General features: G+C 40.7%; 1 protein-coding gene and 1 long non-coding RNA gene across 4 annotated transcripts in view; one reads left to right on the top strand and one right to left on the bottom strand.

The window, feature by feature from the left end:
- Positions 1–19,793, top strand: part of PLD1 (phospholipase D1) — a 197,311-nt gene that overhangs the window by 145,202 nt on the left and 32,316 nt on the right. For all 3 annotated transcript variants that reach the window (XM_056565190.1, XM_056565189.1, XM_056565191.1), the window contains 5 exons: positions 10,859–10,969; positions 14,485–14,573; positions 16,010–16,123; positions 17,286–17,335; positions 18,647–18,781. In XM_056565190.1, coding sequence (XP_056421165.1) covers positions 10,859–10,969; positions 14,485–14,573; positions 16,010–16,123; positions 17,286–17,335; positions 18,647–18,781 — 499 coding nt within the window. The remainder of the gene's footprint in view (positions 1–10,858; positions 10,970–14,484; positions 14,574–16,009; positions 16,124–17,285; positions 17,336–18,646; positions 18,782–19,793) is intronic.
- On the bottom strand, positions 3,059–12,565 carry LOC130361764 (uncharacterized). Its single transcript, XR_008891142.1, has 3 exons — positions 12,436–12,565; positions 3,225–3,287; positions 3,059–3,100 (listed from the first exon to the last, which is right to left on the bottom strand). It is a non-coding gene; the product is annotated as an uncharacterized LOC130361764 (long non-coding RNA).

Genomic DNA, 19,793 nt, shown 5'->3' with positions numbered 1-19,793 from the left:
TATACTCGAGTATAAGCCGAGTTTTTCAGCACGATTTTTCGTGCTGAAAACACCCCCCTCTGCTTATACTCGAGTGAACTCTCCGCCCTCAGTGGTCTTCAACCTGCGGACCTCCAGAGGTTTCAAAACTACAACTCCCAGCAAGCCCGGGCAGCCATCGGCTGTCCGGGCTTGCTGGGAGTTGTAGTTTTGAAACCTCTGGAGGTCCGCAGGTTGAAGACCACTGCGGCCTTCGACATCATCCAGCCCCCTCTCACCCCCTTTAGTTCTGTACTCACCTCCGCTCGGCGCTGGTCCGGTGCTGCAGGACTGTCCGGTGAGAGAGTGGTTCCGGGCTGCCATCTTCACCGGGGGGGCCTCTTCCTCCGGGGGAACCACTATCCCACCGGACGATCTCCCCACCAGACAGTCCTGCAGCACTGGACCAGCGCCTAGCGGAGGTGAGTACAGAACTAAAGGGGGTGAGAGGGGGCTGGATGATGTCGAAGGCCGCAGTGGTCTTCAACCTGCGGACCTCCAGAGGTTTAAAAACTACAACTCCCAGCAAGCCCGGACAGCCGATGAGGGGATGATGAAGGGGGGGGGGTGGAATGATGACAGGGGGATGATAACAAGGGGATGATGAAGGGGGGGTGGGGATGATGAAGGGGGGTGTGGGATGATGAAGGGGGGTGTGGGATGATGAAGGGGGGTGGGGATGATGACAAGGGGATGATGAAGGGGGGGTGTGGGATGATGAAGGGGGGGTGGGGGATGATGACAAGGGGATGATGAAGGGGGGTGGGGATGATGAAGGGGGGTGGGGGATGATTACAAGGGGATGATGAAGGGGGGGGTGGGGATGATGACAAGGGGATGATGACAGGCGGTGATGATGACAGGCGGTGATGATGACAGGCGGTGATGATGACAGGCGGTGATGATGACAGGGAGATGATGATGATGATGGTGTTAATGACGGGGGTCTGGATGATGACAGGGGGGATGATGTATTTCCCAGCCTAGGCTTATACTCGAGTCAATAACTTTTCCTGGGTTTTTGGGGTGAAATTAGGGGCCTCGGCTTATATTCGGGTCGGCTTATACTCGAGTATATACGGTACATTGTTTTTGTTTTTTGTTTTTTTTTAAGTTCCTAATTCCTTGAAATTTTTTAAGCCAAAGCTGATTCAAAAGGAATCAGAAGTATAAAGGAAGAACTGGTACCACTTCTTTCTGGCTTCAAATCGAAGACTGAAAAGTTGCAGTGTCATTGTTAATGTCTGTATGACATGACAGAGTATAGGATTTTGTTTTAGAGATGCGCATTTACTTTAACCCCTTGTGGACAGACCCAAATTTGACCTTAAGGACGAGGCCAATTTTAGTTTTTGCACTTTAATTTATTCCTCCTCCCCTTCTAAAAATCATAACTCTTTCAATTTTCCAGCTACGGAGCCATATAAGGGGTTGTTTTTTGCGTCACCATTTGTGCTTTGTAATGACATCATGACAGCATTCGTTTCTACGCAGTGCACTTTTCAGTAAAAATGACAACTTATCTTTATTCTGTAGGTCCATACGGTCACAAAGATACCCAATTTATGTAGGTTTTATTTTATTTTACTACTTAAAAAAAAATTATAACTACATGCTCCAAAATTAGTATGTTTAAAATTGTCATCTTCTGACCCCTATAATTTTTTTACTTTTCCACATAACGGGGCTATATGAAGGCTCATTTTTGTTTTGATGGGATATTTTGATCGCTTTTCATACATTTTTTTTTATGGTATATGAAGTGACTAAAAATGCACAATTTTGGAATTTTGGTATTTTTTTACGTGTACACCATTGACCGTGCGGTTTAACCACCCTTATATTTTAATAGTTCGAACATTTACGCACGCGGCGGTACCTGATATTATTTTTTATTTTATTTTTAAAAATGAAAAAGGGGGGGTTCAAACTTTTATTAGTAAGGAGTTAATAAACTTTGGTAAACTATACCAGGCAATCTTTTGATTGCATATACTGATCAATGCTATGCCATAGCATAGCATTGATCAGCGTTATCAGCACTCTGCTTCTCCAGCCTGCATAGCAACACAGATCGGACGGCGAGGAGGCAGGTGAGCACCCTCCCGCCGTCCAGTTAGCTGTTCGGGACATCGCACTTTCACCGTGATGCTCCCGATCAGCTCCACTGAGCTGCCGAGACATTTTACACTTCATTTCATTTTAGATGCCGCGATCAACTTAATGCCAGCATTGGCCCGATCAACGGTGCCCAGCATTAACCCTGGGTCCCGGCTGCTGGGTCCTGGAGCAGTCGGAACCCACCGGGTTTGACGCGTGCTCAGCTTCAAACCCTGGTAACGGTACTGGGGTGTACAGGTACGCCCTCCGCCTTTAGGTACCGGGATGTGAGGGCGTACCCATATGTTAAAGACATTATCCAGGAATAGGATAATGGAACTGACTACTTCCAAATACAGCACCACACCTGTTCCATTAAAGTAAATAGAGCCAAGTTGTAATACTGCACACAACCTGAAGACAGAGATGGCGCTGTCCTTGGAAGAAATTTGCTCTGTTTTTATTCCTGGATAACCACTTTTATAGCTATACAGCATCTTATTGTTTGGTTGTGGAAATTCAGATGTTGATAGTTGATAGTTATCAGACATAAATAGCACCACATCAACATGTACTCACTAATTAAATTTTACAGCAACATTACCCAGAGGCGCATAGTCTGCCTAGGATCCAGCAGATAGTGGAGGGCCCAGCTATTTGGATCGCTAGGTACAGCTAGGTATAATCAGGTCATTGTCATGTGCCTAGCAGCAATGTACTGTGATTGTTGTTTGAGTACTTGATAAGCAGCTTGCCGGTATATAAAATAATAAGCAGATATGGCACATTAACCATTTGTAGGATAATGAAAGAAATGTGGACAATTGGTAACTAACATCAACTTAGTGTTAATATCTTATTTAATATCTTATTTAATGTTGTAAGAAGAAAATAGGTATTATTTACAATTACACCTACCATGGAGAGAATGGAATAAGCGTGGACATCCTATGGGTATATGTAGTAGGCCTTGAGGCTGAACCTGAAACCATATAAAAACCAAAGACCAATAAACAACATAATATAAAAAGAATTTAGTAATGGTAAAGTACCTAACACAAAGTTGAAGGAGGTAAAAAGAGGGAACTAATTACTGTTATACTTACCATGGTAACAATGGGCGAAGCATGGATGGTGCGGGGGGGATGTAGTTGGCCCTCATGTAAAACCTGCAACAATAAACAAAATTGTATGTATATAAAAAAAAAACACCACAAAAGTTCAATTCAAAAGGCTGAATTCAAACCATAACTTCTATAATCCTCTTATATACCAATTGCCTTGGCAATAAGTCCCTCCCCCCCCCCCCCCCTCCCCTTACCACCCTCTTTTCCCCCCTCTTCCTTCCCCTCACTCAATATTCCTCCTAAACCCCCCCCCCTCTTTCCCTCCCTCCCCCAATTTCTTTTTTACCCATTTTCACCCCCCCCCCCCCTCTTTCCCTCCCTTAAGTGGATATGGGTATAACAGCTAGTGACCTGCAAATGATAAGGAAATCCATTACCAAGAGCAGACTTAATAAATCAAATAAACTAATTAAAACCTTAAATGAATTTCATCATAGACTTAAAATAAAACAAAGGCATTGATGAATGGCTTAATTGTGGAATAATGCACAGAGGTCCCTGCACAGACAGGTATACCACAATCCCTAATGCCTTAAATCTTTTCTTATATTCATTATTAATGGAGATCCAGTTCTAGTGATTTATAGTTTAATACCCCCTCTTAAGAACAAGATATACACTGAGATTTGAGATAATGTAATGTCACACTAAGTACCAATAATGCTCATATGACAAGGGACTGTGCACTTGATTAGGCATAGGTAGCTCTATAGCAGAAATGTACCAAGTGTTCGCAAAGGTCTCAGCGCGCACATGACGGGAATCCCGAGGGATCCGTGAGCAGGCAAAACGATCTGTTCGCGCATACGGGAACACACATAGGATGCGGCCGCCTGGTCTCGCGAGAGAGACAATACGAGCAGGTAACAACACTATGTTTTAGCGCAAGTGAGAGTACGCATATGACGTACACACATGACTCATAGCATCAGTCGCTCTGTTGCACAGACCCGTTGTCCATCAAAGTGCACTGACCTATGAATAGTTACTAAACAAGACAAGAGTATGTGATTGGCCAAAAGAATATCGGTGACATCATCAACCGAGGTATTAAAACCCCAAATGCAGCGCTGTTTACTCAGATGCCTGCTGCCTCTTGATAACGCTACAGCAGTAGTGAAACATGTCGAGGGGGGCTGAGTAACAAGATTTTAATACAGTGCTAAACAGCCTATAGAAGAAACTGAGTGTGTACTGCAGACACACTCAGAATTCATACAACTACATCTACAACAGATGGGAATTATCCCACTTAGTTATATATATCCATTGCACAATAGCATTAGGCTATTGCACTGATGTTTTAACTTTATGTGCTAAATTTTCAATAAAGCTTTTGGGAATATTATGGGAAAAATGGGAATTATTGGATGACCCTGCGGGGAAATCTATTGGTAAACTTGATTTAACCTACCTTTTGGCTGCCTCTACATAATAGGGGAGGGAGACTTACATATCTATCTACTTACTGGGAGCCTCTTCCTACCTACCTGCCTACCTACTGGCGCATCTGCCTAGTAGGGGAGATTACATACCTATGTACAAGGGGCATCTACTTAATGGGGTGGGGTTACCTACCTATAGGGAGCATCTACCTAATAGTGGGATTACCTGTCTATTGGGGCATGTACCTAATGGAGGGATTAACTTCCTACTGGAGGCAGCTACTTTATAAAGGCTCTGCTGGCATTAGAAATTGATGCTGTGGTGACTGTATGACCATTACACAGCCGATCGGAATAACCATGTGAAGTCTGCAGAAAATGAAACCCTGCCACTTTTAAATGGCACTCTTATTAAAACTCATTTTTGCTATTGCACTACTTGTGGTAAATAAAATATCTTTCTAAGGTACTTTGTTTAAAAAAAATACCGTAATAATAATAATGAAGTTTTCTATGTGATATTAGTGTTTTATAAAAACTAAAAAAAAGCTGCCACTAGGCTTCTTGTCTTGAAATATACAATTTATACAGTTCTATTTTATTATCATGACATATCTTTTTTTTTACTTAAGAGTTTCAATGAGGTCTTTGTTTAATTTTTTCCAAAAGCTTTACAAAGTATAGAGCCTCCTCTGCTAACCACAGAGCTGCTCTGTGTATAATATTTTGTTTATGTAGTATAAGTAGTAAAATCTAGCACTGAAATAAAAAATTAGAGGATTACAGCCATACTTACTACACTGCCAATGATGTAGGGAAACAACTAATCGATTATGAAAATAGTTGTTAGGGTACGTTCACACGGCCGTCTGCCCCCGTTTTTTATCCCTGTTTCAGTTCCGTTTTTGCAGATTGTAAACGGATTAAAAACTGTTTTAAAAAGATCCCATTCATGTCAATGGGATTTTTTTTACAATCCGTTTACATCCGTGTGCACCCGATTGCACTCATTTCCGTTTTTTTCATGGAAGAAAAAATACGGCACATGCAGTATTTTTTTCTTCCATGAAAAAAACTGAAGAAAACACAGTAATTTTAACATTGAAGTCTATGGCAAACGGATGAACCTTTAATGTCATCCGTTTGCACTCGGGTTTAAAATATCCGTAATTACATCTGAGCATGCTCAGAAGAGGTGACATCAGCAGACTCCTACAGTGTTGTGGGACTACTACTACTCTCATCATGGAAACAAGTCTGTTCATGATGGGAGTAGTAATTCCCCAGCTGCGGGAGTCTGCCGGTGGCTGGGGGGACTACATTAGTGTTTGTACTACTATCCCCATCATGGATCAGACTCTGTTCCATGATGGGGGTTGTAGTACAGGGGCTGAGGGATTGATCGCACCGAGTCCCACTTCTGAGACCCGATCCGATCAGAAGATAGTAAACAGGGAAGCGGGCGGCATGGTCCGCAACCCTGCTATCACAATGTATTTTACTTTCATTTTTCATTTTCATTACTTTCATTTGTATATATAAATGAATGTATTAGGTGAAACTACTACATTTTGGTGATCTGTTACTAGATTGCTACTTTACCTTATTTACCTAGAGCATAAAGAGAAACCAATGTGAATTAACCAAGCATGGCTGATCATTGAGAAGGTGCAGTGAGCGGCAGTTCTGGGCTGCAATCCAATTCTGAGATGTTTCACAGACATTGGCACCCTTCATAGATCAGTGGGTGTCTCCTCCATAGAGAAGAACTGTCAGCTGGAAAACACAGTGCTTGGAGACAGATGGAGGAGACCTGAAGCAGATGGAAAGAGGAAATGGCAATGCACTCACTAGTAGTCCTGTTTTAGACAGAAAGCTGGAAAATATTATATTCAAATATTGTCTTCACTGCTAGAAAATTTGGGAAAGGAGTGAAACTTGTCTCTATGAGCAATACCAAAATAACGTAATGTCTGAAGAGAAGGCTGTGTTTACCAGCCCTGCATAGTAGCAAGTCACAGCACTGCCCATCAGTGTTTTATTTCCTTTTTAGTGTCGTGAATTGCATCATATTAATTGTTTGTTTTTCATTGATATCCATACAAAGAAGATGTTTTACATGGCTGGATGGGATTCAATAATTCTTTCACATGAAAAGGCTGGTTTATCATGGGTTTGCTCTCTGTATCACGGATATGTGGGATGCAAACATATCCATGCACATACAGACTCTGGACCCTATTGATTTCAGTGGCCCAGAAGGAATCTGTTAAAGGGGTACTCCGGTGGAAAACTTTTATAAAATCCACTGGTGCCAGAAAATTAAACAGATTTGTAAGTTACTTCTATTAAAAAAATCTTAATCCTTCCAGTACTTATTAGCTGCTGAATACTACAGAGGAAATTATTTTCTTTTTGGAACACAGAGCTCTCTGCTGAATCATGAGCACAGTGCTCTCTGCTGACATCTCTGTCCATTTTAGGAACTGACCAGAGTAGGAGAAAATCCCCATAGCAAACATATGCTGCTCTGGTCAGTTCCTAAAATGGACATAGATGTCAGCAGAGAGCACTGTGGTCATGATGTCAGCAGAGAGCTCTGTGTTCTAAAAAGAAAATAATTTCCTCTGTAGTATTCAGCAGCTAATAAGTACTGGAAGGATTAAGATTTTTTAATAGAAGTAATTTACAAATCTGTTTAACTTTCTGGCACAAGTTGATTAAAAAAAAAAAAAGTTTTCCACCGGAGTTCCCATTTAAAGGGTTATTCTGGCTTTATACATCTTATCCCCTAGCCAAAGGATAGGGGATAAAATAGACAGGGAGGTGATGTCATAGCCAAGCCCCTAGTGAGGGCACGCCAGGCTCCTCCATTCATGTCTATGGGAGGGGGTGTGACATAGACATGAATGGAGGAGCCTGGCGTGACCTCACTAGGGGCTTGGCTATGACGTCCCTTCCCCGTCTCGGAGGCAGCGCCCGGCACAGAATGCTGGGGGCTGCACAGAGATCGAGGGGGTCCCCAACGGAGGGACCCCTGCGATCATACATCTTATCCCCTATTCTTTGGATAGAGGAGAAGATTTATAAAGCTGAAATATCCCTTTAATTTATGCCAGAAATATGTTATAAATTATAGCAAAAAACTCTAATCAAATTTGTACCATACATTGTGGCAAAGACAGTCAGATGTATTCTTCTCGATAATTTAAGTGCATCTGAGGCTGTCCACGTGGCAGCCTTAACATTCTACACCAGATCCAATCTCTATTTATGCCTGCTTGTAACAAGTGAGTTTATAAATAGAATAATACAGCAACAGGAGAATACAGCAGCACACTGCTAGCACAGAGATATAGATGAAACATGAGTATATAGATAGAACATGAAAAGCTATACAGCTGTAGTGCAATAAATGAAAATATGAAACTATGAAATTATGAGGTACTTGGCTTGCAAATTTGGCGCCAAATAGCGTGGACCGTCCCACCACGGTAAGGTGACCTCATTCTGGGACGGACCCTACACTATGAATATGCCTCTGTGTGAACAGTACAGCAGGCATTGCAAGGTCTGAAACATCCAAGGCACCTTATATACACCCGATAGAGGTGGGTGGGGTGCAAGAGCCAATATGGAGGTAGCCACTCCCCCCAAGAATAAGTTGGCCAGCACTATTGATTCCAAACTATTGTAAAAACCTGGCTTACAGGTGCAGGCTGCTGGGCTAAATATACAGCAACAGGAGAATACAGCAGCACACTGCTAGCGCACAGATATAGATGAAACATGAGTATATAGATAGAACATGAAAAGCCATACAGCTGTAGTGCAATAAATGAAAATATGAAACTATGAAATTAGCTAAGTACCTCATAATTTCATAGTTTCATATTTTCATTTATTGCACTACAGCTGTATAGCTTTTCATGTTCTATCTATATACTCATGTTTCATCTATATCTCTGTGCTAGCAGTGTGCTGCTGTATTCTCCTGTTGCTGTATATTTAGCCCAGCAGCCTGCACCTGTAAGCCAGGTTTTTACAATAGTTTGGAATCAATAGTTCTGGCCAACTTATTCTTTGGTTGTAAATGGAATAATAGCTATTTACTGTTGGGGTTTCGTAACAGAATTGTTAGTGGACAGCTTAGGTGTGTAGTACAAGCCAGATGGATTTTAGAATGAGGCTTTGATAGTATTTCACACCTCCCAAGTACCGTATTTAACTTGTACCAGCAAATTGCTTTCCACAGTAATGTGTCTAGAAGCTGAATGCTTTAGAGTTGTGGAATTCTTTTTAAAGTTGCACTTTACTTTACTACTATTACCTGCTCAGAAGGCTCCCCCTGCTGGCTAGTTGCATGTATTGCCTCTAGACATTCCATAGTCTCATATTTTCATTAGCATCCGCTGTGACCCATATGATGTGCCATATGGAGATGTTTCATTAGAAGTCAATTGTAGTAGGCATATAGGGGGGTATTTGTCAATTTTGCCTGTTGACAGTTTCTTTTTACCCTTTTTTTTTTTTTTTTTCTTTCACTTTGGTTTTCGTGGACATGCACCTAATTTATCATTTGGTGCAAGTTGTTAGTAATTTTGGCTCAATTGTTGAAATCAGCTGTTCACAGCGCCTTTTACACAGAACTTACCGCCGCAGAGGACGCGTATTTTACCCTGTAGAGCAGCCATTTTGGGGTCCCTCCTGCAGTATATCAGCAAGCGACATGAGTTATTTTCTTTTGTGGGGTTTATAGCCACCATGTGAAATGGATTTTATTTTCAACTTGGGTAGTTTTCTTGTTTTGTTACTTTAGTTTAGTGGTCTTCAACCTGCGAACCTCCAGATGTTGCAAAACTACAATTCCCAGCATGCCCGGACAGCCGTTGGCTGTCTGGGCATGCTGGGAGTTGTAGTTTTGCAACATCTGGAGGTCCGCAGGTTGGAGACCACTGCTTTAGTACTTACCTTTCCTGAGCCTGTGTGGCCATGTCCAATGCTGGCTCAACGGAGGGTGAAGGTTCCTCAGAGACAACTATGTCACAGGATAGTATTGAGTATTTTTAATGTATTTTGACGCCTTTACATTTTCTGACATTGCTAAGTGTGTTTTCCATGTGCAAAATTTCTTGGCGGGGATTTGCACCAAAATTGCGCCAAAGATCGATTGACGCAAATGAGGAATTACTGACTAAAGTTAAAATCATACACAGGACCGTGTGGTTTTGAGAAAGTTGTAAAAATGACAGTGGAGAAGATGTGCCAAACTTTGGCGCAAAAAGACACTGCGCCAAAGTATTGCGCCAAAGTTACGTGAAAAAAACACATAAATCCTTTGATAAATACCCCCCATAATGTATCTGAAAAATACTAGTAGGTTTTGCATTAGTTATATGATGTATTATTTTTTATTTTCTTCAAATGGCCCTCTACCTTGTGTGATTGTAGCTAGAGATGAGCGAACTTACAGTAAATTCGATTCGTCACGAACTTCTCGGCTCGGCAGTTGATGACTTATCCTGCCTAAATTAGTTCAGCTTTCAGGTGCTCCCGTGGGCTGGAAAAGGTGGATACAGGCCTAGGAGACTCTTTCCTAGGACTGTATCCACCTTTTCCAGCCCACCGGAGCACCTGAAAGCTGAACACATTTATGCAGGAAAAGTCATCAACTGCCGAGCCGAGAAGTTCGTGACGAATCAAATTTACTGTAAGTTCGCTCATCTCTAATTGTAGCCTCAAAGTTGATCAGCTGGTGAGGACAATGACCAATTGCGTGGCATATAAGGGTATGGCCATATGTGGCTAGAACAGGAACAACATTCTGCAATCACACTGATTTTGCTTTTTTAATATTTGTTAATTGATTTTATATATTAAACTACAGCTGTTCGGATAAGCGATACAGTGAAGTAAATGCAATCTTGTTGACTGCAGCGGTCATTCAATAGATAAAATAAATCAAGTAGCAATATATAAAGTTGCAGTGTATGCATATCCTTACAGACACCCATTGACTGAAGGACGCCAGCTACAAGTGGTATAACCCTTAATAGTTGTGTTATATTACAGGCTATTACTTATTTCAACAGTTTTCTTAGGTAAATATGATAAATGTTACACAGATTATACTGTAATTTCAGTTGCATATTGGGATTAAAGACATTTTAGGATTTTATTTTTTTTCCTTTTTCTTTGCAATAATCCTCCTATGTTTATTCTTCTTAGGTTCTCCGTTCTGCAGCAGACTGGTCAGCTGGGATTAAGTACCATGAAGAGTCCATCCACAATGCATATGTGCACGTGATCCAGAACAGCGAGCACTACATCTACATTGAGGTGTGCAGATTGTTATTTATTATTATTATTTTTTTTTTTCCAAAAGACTAAAGCTGGCCATACAGCTGACCATTTTGGTGGGATCAGTTGACCATCTAATGTATAGATGTCAGGGAAAAGTTATATTTCAACATGACTGATCCTTTTGCTTTATCCCCTCTCACCATTTAGAACAGCCAATTGGAGTGTACTTATTTTTTTGGGGATCCGGAGCGATAGCTGTTGCCCACAGCTATCTAAAATGTATGGCCAGCTTTATGTAGGAGATACGTTTGTGCAAAAAGGCTATGTTTTTGTTTGAGTATCTGGTATTAATAAGTGAGGAAACCTGGCAGAAGCTGAGCAATGCGAACATAACATGGAGTAAAATGTGAGCAGGCAGAAGTAGTGTGAAATAAACATCAATTGTATAACTTCAGCATGTTCCACAGAACTTTACAGAGGACACATGTACAGACAAAATTAGACAATATAGTAAAATCTCCCTTAGTGCACACCTCTCAGTAGCGGACACCTCCCAATTTCTAATTGCAGTTTCTAATTCCCCGGCAGTCTCATTAAACTTAATGTATTTGCACCCTCCTAATAGGGGACATTCCCAGTAGCAGACACAGAGACACCCAAAAGGGGACAATAGGGGACAAAACACTCCCAATAGGGGGCAATCAGACTTATGTGTCAGCCCTGACTCGTACAGAGGGCTGCCGTCAGGGGGTAAAGCCAATACTCCAGTAAGGGGCCCAGACCCCCGCTGCACCCCCCTGCAGAAGCTACATCACAGAAGCAAAAGACTGATGTTTAAACAGTGGTCTCCTGCATCTGTACGTCCGCCGGCCACATCATTCACCCCTCTCCTTCTCTATTCCCCCTGTGCCACTTAAATTCCCCTGTGCCAGATCACCCCCCCCCCCCTTTATTACCCCCTGTACCACATAATTTCCTCTTGACCCCTTCTATGCTATTTCATTCCCTCTTTTTATAAACCTCTGTGCAAATTCATCACCCCTTCTTTACCACCCCCTGTGCCATTTTGTTCACTCTTTATCCCCCTTTGCCACTTCATAAAGAGGGGGGTGATGGATTTACACAGAGGGTAATGAAGGGGGAATGAAATGGCACAGGAGGATCAAGTGGGGATAATTTGCCACAATGCATAGAGGGAATAAGGTGGCATGGTATAAAAGGGGGGATGAAATGATACACGGGGGGGGGGGGGATAAGGGAATATTAAACAGCACTGGGAGATTATATTGTTTTATCATGTTTTATAGGTAATTACACTCTGGAGTGAGTACAGGACAGTATTCCGTCATTTAGGAAGAATTTTGAGCCTTTTTCCCAATAAGGGACATCTCTCAATAGCGGACACTTTTTTTTATTCCCCGTGAGAGTCCGCTATTGGGAGATTCTACTGTATATAGGAACATATTTAAAGGGAAGCTGTCATCAGTTTCACTTGCTTGTACCTGTCAGTACAAACAGGTAGTGCAGAGCCCGTTCCGTGCTCTGGTTCTCCGGCTATCTTCTGAATCTTCTGTTTCGGGGCCGACTTGGAGCATGAGCTGAGCTTCCTGACAACGCCGGTCCTGCTTCTCTTCTGGGTCCAGCTGCTAGAAAACAGAAGCGGTGATGTCACAAAGCTCCGCCCATGCTCCAAGTCAGCCTCAGAACAGAAGATAGCGGGAGAACGGAACGGGATCAGGCAAGTATGGTTGTCATCAGTGTCACCTGCACTACCTGTCTGTACCGACAGGTTTGTGCAGGTGAAACTGATGACAAATTTCCTTTAATTATTGACAATTAAATTGACAATTCAGGAGTAGTAGCCTTGCTATTATCAGCATGCTGCAAAAAAGTCCTGCTATTTTCAAGTGATACATTTTTATTTCATTTTTTTTTTTGTCCACGTCTGGTAAAGTAGGCATTCCCACCTATGCATTCTAGTTTGAAATGTATATGAAGTGTATGGACAAAATTTGTAAGGTCTTTTATGGAGCACAGTATATGAGAAGAGAATTGGTGTAAAAATAAGTTGTGGGCAAAGTTTGGAGCACTTGATAGGACATATTTATCGATGAGCATACACCAACCTAATGAATTTGTCTTAAACACCACCAATGAAAAATATAGTGCAGCATATGTTATTATTAGATAATAAAGTAGATATTCTTCTATATGCTTTCTGTTTACCTTTTTTAACCATATTTCATTACTGAAATGATATTGCCTATATTTCCAATGAATCCTCTGGCTTTGCAAAGAGGAGGGGTAAAAGTCTCATCACTTCAGTTGTTCTAATTAGGCTGCTGGTGCTGGAGTTCACCCAGGTGAACTGATTTCTTCTAAGTACGGGCTCAGTTCACATCATGCATAGTTTTGATGAGTTTTCTTATTCAAATTGTTTTGTGTTTTTGTTTATTTGTTTTCAGAGCAATATTGCCATTAGGCAAAAGTGATTTGACCTATACTCACAATTGAGGATGTTTTAAAAATATTTGAGATCCTTAATCTATGTTCACATGTTGTGTTTATTACTGCATTTTTCACAAATTTTTACATGTTTTTGCCTCTATTTCTTTTTTTTAATCATGACTTGTACAATTGCTTTTGAATAGTACAATTTTTTTTGCAACAATTTTGCACACCAAAGACAGAAAAAACATAGCAGAAACACAATATGTGATCACAGCCTTAGAGGAGGGGATTAAATGCTGTATATCCTGACTAGGGATCGACCGATTATCGGTTTGGCCGATATTATCGACCGATATTCACGATTTTCTAAGTTATCGGTATCGGCAATTACCTTGCCGATAATTCGGGCGCTTTAAATCAATGAACTGCAGCGGCTTTTGCGGGGCCAGAGACCGCCGCCGCCCGCTTCTCTCCTCCTGCCTGTCCTGAGTCCAACCACCGCCGCTGCTAGATTGCCTCCCCCTGCCTATCCTCTGGCCAGAGACCGCTGCCCCATTGCCACCCCCATCCCCAGTTTTATAATTACCCTTTCCCGGGGTCCGCGCTACTTCTGGCTCCAGCGGTGTCCTGAGCTGTCACTGTGCGCCGGGCCACTAACGGTGACGTCGCGTTGAGGACGTCACTCATCATTTCGCAGCGCACAGCAACAGCGCAGGATGCCGCCGGAGCCAGAATTAGCCAAATTTCACTTTTATGCTTTTGCAGCTTTTATTATTTTATACTTAGGTAGTTTGAAAAAACTGCATTCATTAGATTGACAAGAATAGCCAACCATACAATGTGTCTACTCTTTAACTGTGCTTGTCACCAAGGCAACCATTGCTACACATTTAGTAGAATTCATTCCAATTAGCTAAAGGTGTTTTTTTTTTCCTGACTTCTACTCAAAATAGCTAATATGTAGATATATGAATGAAATAAGAGTGTCTGTCTATGTCATAGGTATGGTTTATAAAAATAATGCAACATGAGCAACAATATCCTAACAATTCTGTAATTCTGTGCATTCACTATAAAACATTATTTTATATCTGTTCCAGAATCAGTTCTTTATCAGCTGTTCAGACAATAAAGTAGTGTTTAACAAGATTGGGGACACCATTGCACAGAGGATCATTAAGGCCCACAGGTAACCATATAGATATGTTCCACTATCTAATAATACTTTATTGTGGCTAAGCAGATTTGTTGCATCCATTGATGCACTAAAAGCTACCCTTTATGGATGCAGTCTTTTTTTTTTTTTCTCTTTCATCTTCTCCCTTAATAAATCATGGTATAACATGGGTAAAACTCCAAGGTGTAGAAGGGATACAAGGGCACTGGACAATCAAGTAGCTAGACCAAACGTTTATTCACCCATAATGCAACGTGTTTCACAGCACAGCTGCTTCATCAGGTGCTTAAAGTTATGATTTAATAAATCATAACTTTATTTTCTTTCTACATAGCCACGAGGGCTTTTATTTTTATTTTTTTTGCACCATTTGTGAGGTAGAATGAGGAAAATAAAAAAAACACAATTACTTTTTTATGTAGTGCTTATTCTGTGGTAACTTTTATAGGCTGGGTTCACGCACAGTATTTTGGGGCCTTGTTTTGTTCATTAGTTTTGCCAAAACTAGAAGTGGGTCCAAAGAAAAGATGCAACCCCTTCCTGGTTTTGGTGAAAATACTGAGCAAAACAAGGCCTGAAATACTCGTTCTGTAAGTCATGGCAAGCAGTAACTTACCGCACCATGCTGGAAAGTTAAGTGATGGGGATTCCTTGGGCTCAGAAGCAGAGCCGCAGGCTGAGTGCTGGCTGTAAAACACAGCTGTGTTTCCTCTGCAACTGCCTAGACCAGAGCTTGTGGGCTCTTCCTGTCCGCTATTGGCAGCCCAGCAATGAGATTGAGGGGCTCCAATGGTCTTCATGGCAGCCGGAGGCCAAACCAGTATATACCTAACCAGTGTATAGTACACCGCATGACAGATGTACTGTACGAGCGATCAGAAAATCACAACTTCAAATTCCTTAAGGGGGAAAAGTGAAAAAAAAAAAAATAATAATAATTAGAAAAATAAAGTATAAATAAAGCAGCTTTTCCAATAAAGCCCTATATTACAAAAATGGGGAAAAATATTACCAAATAGTTGAATAAAACTATAGCTCATCCTGAAACACGCCTTCACACCACTCTGCAAACAGGAAAAAAAATAAAAAATGAAACTGCACATAATGCCCAAAATCAGTTCAAGCTAAATTTGCACTAAATATACAAAATGAGCCTCCTTTCCTGCTGGGCCCTGTTGTATACCCAGCAGTTTATAAACTCACACAATTTGCTGCTGTACCTTGGAAAAATGTTGTTATATCGTGAAAACGAGCCACGTAATTGTTTTGTTTGATTTAATAGTGCCATATTGTTCATTAAAATGTAAATGACCCTCAAATCTGGTTATTAAAGGGGAACAACTCTTTGGAAAGTGGTAGTTCATCAGAGAAAACCCTCTGTATAAAGTTCATATAATGCAAGTAAATAGTCATGGAAAGCTAATATTGTACAATGTTCTTTTACAAAGGGAAAACAAGAGGTACAGAGTGTTTGTGATCACACCTCTGCTCCCAGGGTTTGAAGCAGATATTTCTACTGGAGGGGGAAACGCATTGCAGGCTATCATGCACTTCAACTACAGGTAACCGCACTTACAGATCCAGCAGAGAACCAATGACGATATTACAAAATCAGCATCCGGGCATTGTAGATTTGAGACAATTATAATTTTTGATCTATAGAATTATTGATTGTCAGAAATTTCCTAAATGTAGCATTTTTCATTTAATAATTCTCTGGTATTATATACTATTAAAGGGGTATTCCAGGAAAAAAACTTTTTTTATATATATAGATCAACTGGCTCCAGAAAGTTAAACAGATTTGTAAATTACTTCTATTAAAAAATCTTAATCCTTCCAATAATTATCAGCTGCTGTAGTGGAGTTGATCTTTTCTGTCTGGCAACAGTGCTCTCTGCTGACATCTCTGCTTGTCTTGGGAACTGCACAAAATAGAAGAGGTTTGCTATTGGGATTTGCTTCTACTCTGGACAGTTCCCAAGACAGGTGTAATCAGAGAGCACTTAGACAGAAAAGAACAACTCAACTTCAGCAGCTCATAAGTACTGAAAGGATTAAGATTTTTTTTTTTAATAGAAGTAACTTACAAATCTGTTTAACTTTCTGGAGCCAGATGATATATATATAAAAAAAAAAAATCCTGGATAACCCCTTTAAGGTGAGATCTATTGTATAATATTATGCGTCAACGACCAAACTACATCTGGGCCTGTATTCTATTTTCTTTTCGAAGCATTTATACTGACTTCTATGGTTTAGTTCCCTCTTGTAGTCTTGTAAGTGTACCATTATTGGTTGACCCAAATGCTGCAGAAAATCTTTATGGAAAGTATCCACATGATATATCAAAAACTGTGCAGAGGAAAAGTTGCTGAGTTGCCCATAGCAACCAGGGTGCTTCCTTCATTTTTGAAAAGGCCTCTGAAAATTAGAGAAGTGATCTGATTGGTTGTCATGGGCAACTCAGCAACTTTTTCCTTTGGACAGGTTTTAATTAATCTCCCCCATGATCCATAATGTGTAAGAAGGCAGTAAAGTAGCAAAGCATTTGCCTTAGCGGCAAAACAAGTACAGTTCTGATTGGTCGCAATCTTTCAGTTTGGCCTGCATTTGTTACAAACAAGTTTGTTGCATATACAGGCTTTCAATATACTCAGTTTACTTTGTAGTCTTGGCTTTAATATATTTTATTCCTTTTCTTCTTGGCTTGAAAATGTATAGAACCATTTGCAGAGGAGAACATTCCATCATTGAACAGTTGAAGACAGAAAGTAAGTTTGCTGTTTTCCAAAAGGAGTTTGCCAGTTTAGCAGCGCAAAATTGCACAATGTTCCTTGGTGTCGCGTGTTATTAGGGGATTTCCATAGCACTGTGAAAAAAGCCCAGCATGAGTCTACTGTGGCAGGTGAAGATATAGGACCAACTCCTGGTTAATGGCTGGGATCAGAAGAACCTTTGATCCCAGCCATATATCTCATGATACTGGGCTAAGGAGAGACTGTGTCACCAGAGTTGGGCCCCTTCCTCTGTAAGGCCATCAGCAACCCTGCAACCTGACCTCGAGGTCATGGGTTCCCAAAGCATCCAAGGGATTGTTCAATGCCTTGGTCGGTCATCTTTGCACTATTGTCAGCTATACCCTGAGTGGCATAATACGCTGCACAGACTTGATGAAGTAATTTATGTGAAATGTAAATAATTAGCATTGTCCCATCTATAAGAACTGATACAAACGGAAAGAGGGAAGTGGCACTCCTCAAAGTATGTTTCGGCCCCACAATAGAGCCTTTCTCAAGCATGAAAGACAATAAAGGCTCTATTGTGGAGCCGAAACATATCTGCTTGTCACAGATGGGTGAATAAATGACACAATTTTTTAATCAAATACTTTGAGTGCCGCTTCCCTCTTTGGATTTGTATTTGACTTTCTGGATGGTGGGTCTGGTCCTGCAGCTTAGCACCCCTATCTTAGACTAGTTTTTCAACGAACTACAAGTTCCATCAGTATGCCATTCCAGTCTCCCCTTTTGTTGCTCTATAAGAACGGGGTTATACAGTTGACATTTATCCATCCCGCACAGAGAAAGTAGTACTCTAAAATGCTATCAACAGAAAATGAAAATGTTGCAGATCTTAGGATGTGATGACCCCAATTATTATTATTTTTTTTTTGGGGGGGGGGAGGTTGTTTAAGTAAATTAAAACAAAAATATCATTTATAGTTAATATGAAATTGATCACGTTATTTATTCAACAGAGTGGTAGACAAAACCTTAGCAACACTCTTGAGTAGAGGCAGAAAAGGCCAACCTTAGAAAGCTGGAACAGCTCAGCAGTTTGTTGTTTAATTTCAAAGGTTTTTAGCGCTGCCATTGCCCATTTTTTATAATAGGATGACAATCTGGTAATATGTAGTGATATCCTCCAAGAAGGTATAATTTGATATTCATTAAACAATGGTTTGTTACTCTTCTGCCTCCTGCAGGGGGAGCACTTGTTCTGTTCTCATTCTAAAATGCTCAGAACTCTAAGACATTCTGTCCGTTAAAAAAAAAGTAACAAATGTTGTTGTTTGTTTTCAGTTGGGGATAAGTGGCTGAACTACATATCCTTCTGTGGTCTACGGACACATGCTGAACTGGAAGGAAATCTTGTTACTGAATTGATCTACGTACACAGCAAACTGCTTATTGCCGATGATAACACGGTCATTATTGGTAAGATCATTTTTACTAAACCACTTTTTAAATAAGTTGCTGTAAATGTGATTGTGTTGGGAAGTTTCTGAACACTACAGAATGACCTGCATCCATAAATAAGTTTTCATTTTGTATGGTCAGTGTTATGTTATGCTATTTCATACTATATTATTAAATTAACACTAAACATAAGTTTACAATGAGTAAACTGGAGATATATGGATCATGTACCATACATGAAGGGTTAACTCTCTTACCCTGGCAAGTAACAGGTGTGGGCAATATAAAAATCACAACTGAAAGCAGATAAAAAGGAGAGAAGTTCACGTAGTCTTTGCATTGTGTGTCTGTATGTGCCACACTAAGGAAGGACAGCAGAAAGAGGATAAGAGAACTGTCTGAGGACTTGAGAACCAAAATTGTGGAAAAATGTTAACAATCTCAAGGTTACAAGTCCATCTCCAGAGATCTATATTTGCCTTTGTCCACAGTGCGCAAAATTATCAAGAAGTTTGCAACCTATGGCACTGTAGCTAATCTCCCTGGGCGTGGATGGAATAGAAAAATTGATAAAAGTTGTCAACACAGGATAGTCCGGATGGTGGATAAGCAGCCCCAAACAAGTTCCAAAGATCTTTAAGCTGTCTTGCAGGCTCAGGGAGCATCAGTGTCAGCGCAAACTATCCGTCGACTTTTAAATGAAATGAAACGCTATGGCAGGAGACCCAGGAGAGAGATATAAAAAAGCAAGACTACATTTTGCCAAAATGAACTTGAGTAAGCCAAAATCCTTCTGGGAAAATATCTTGACAGATGTGACCAATATATAGCTTTTTTGTAAAGCACATCATTCTACTGTTTACCGAAAATGGAATGAGGCCTACAAAGAAAAGAACACAGTACCTACAGTGAAATGTGGTAGAGGTTCAATGATGTTTTGGGATTGTTTTGCTGCCTCTGGGACTGGGTGTCTTGAATTTGTGCAAGGCATCATGAAATCTTAGGATTTCTAAAGGATTTTGGGTCGCAC

The sequence above is a fragment of the Hyla sarda genome, chromosome 3, assembly GCF_029499605.1.
Source record: "Hyla sarda isolate aHylSar1 chromosome 3, aHylSar1.hap1, whole genome shotgun sequence".
NCBI lineage: Eukaryota > Metazoa > Chordata > Amphibia > Anura > Hylidae > Hyla > Hyla sarda.
This window is presented reverse-complemented; position numbering and strand designations above follow the sequence as displayed.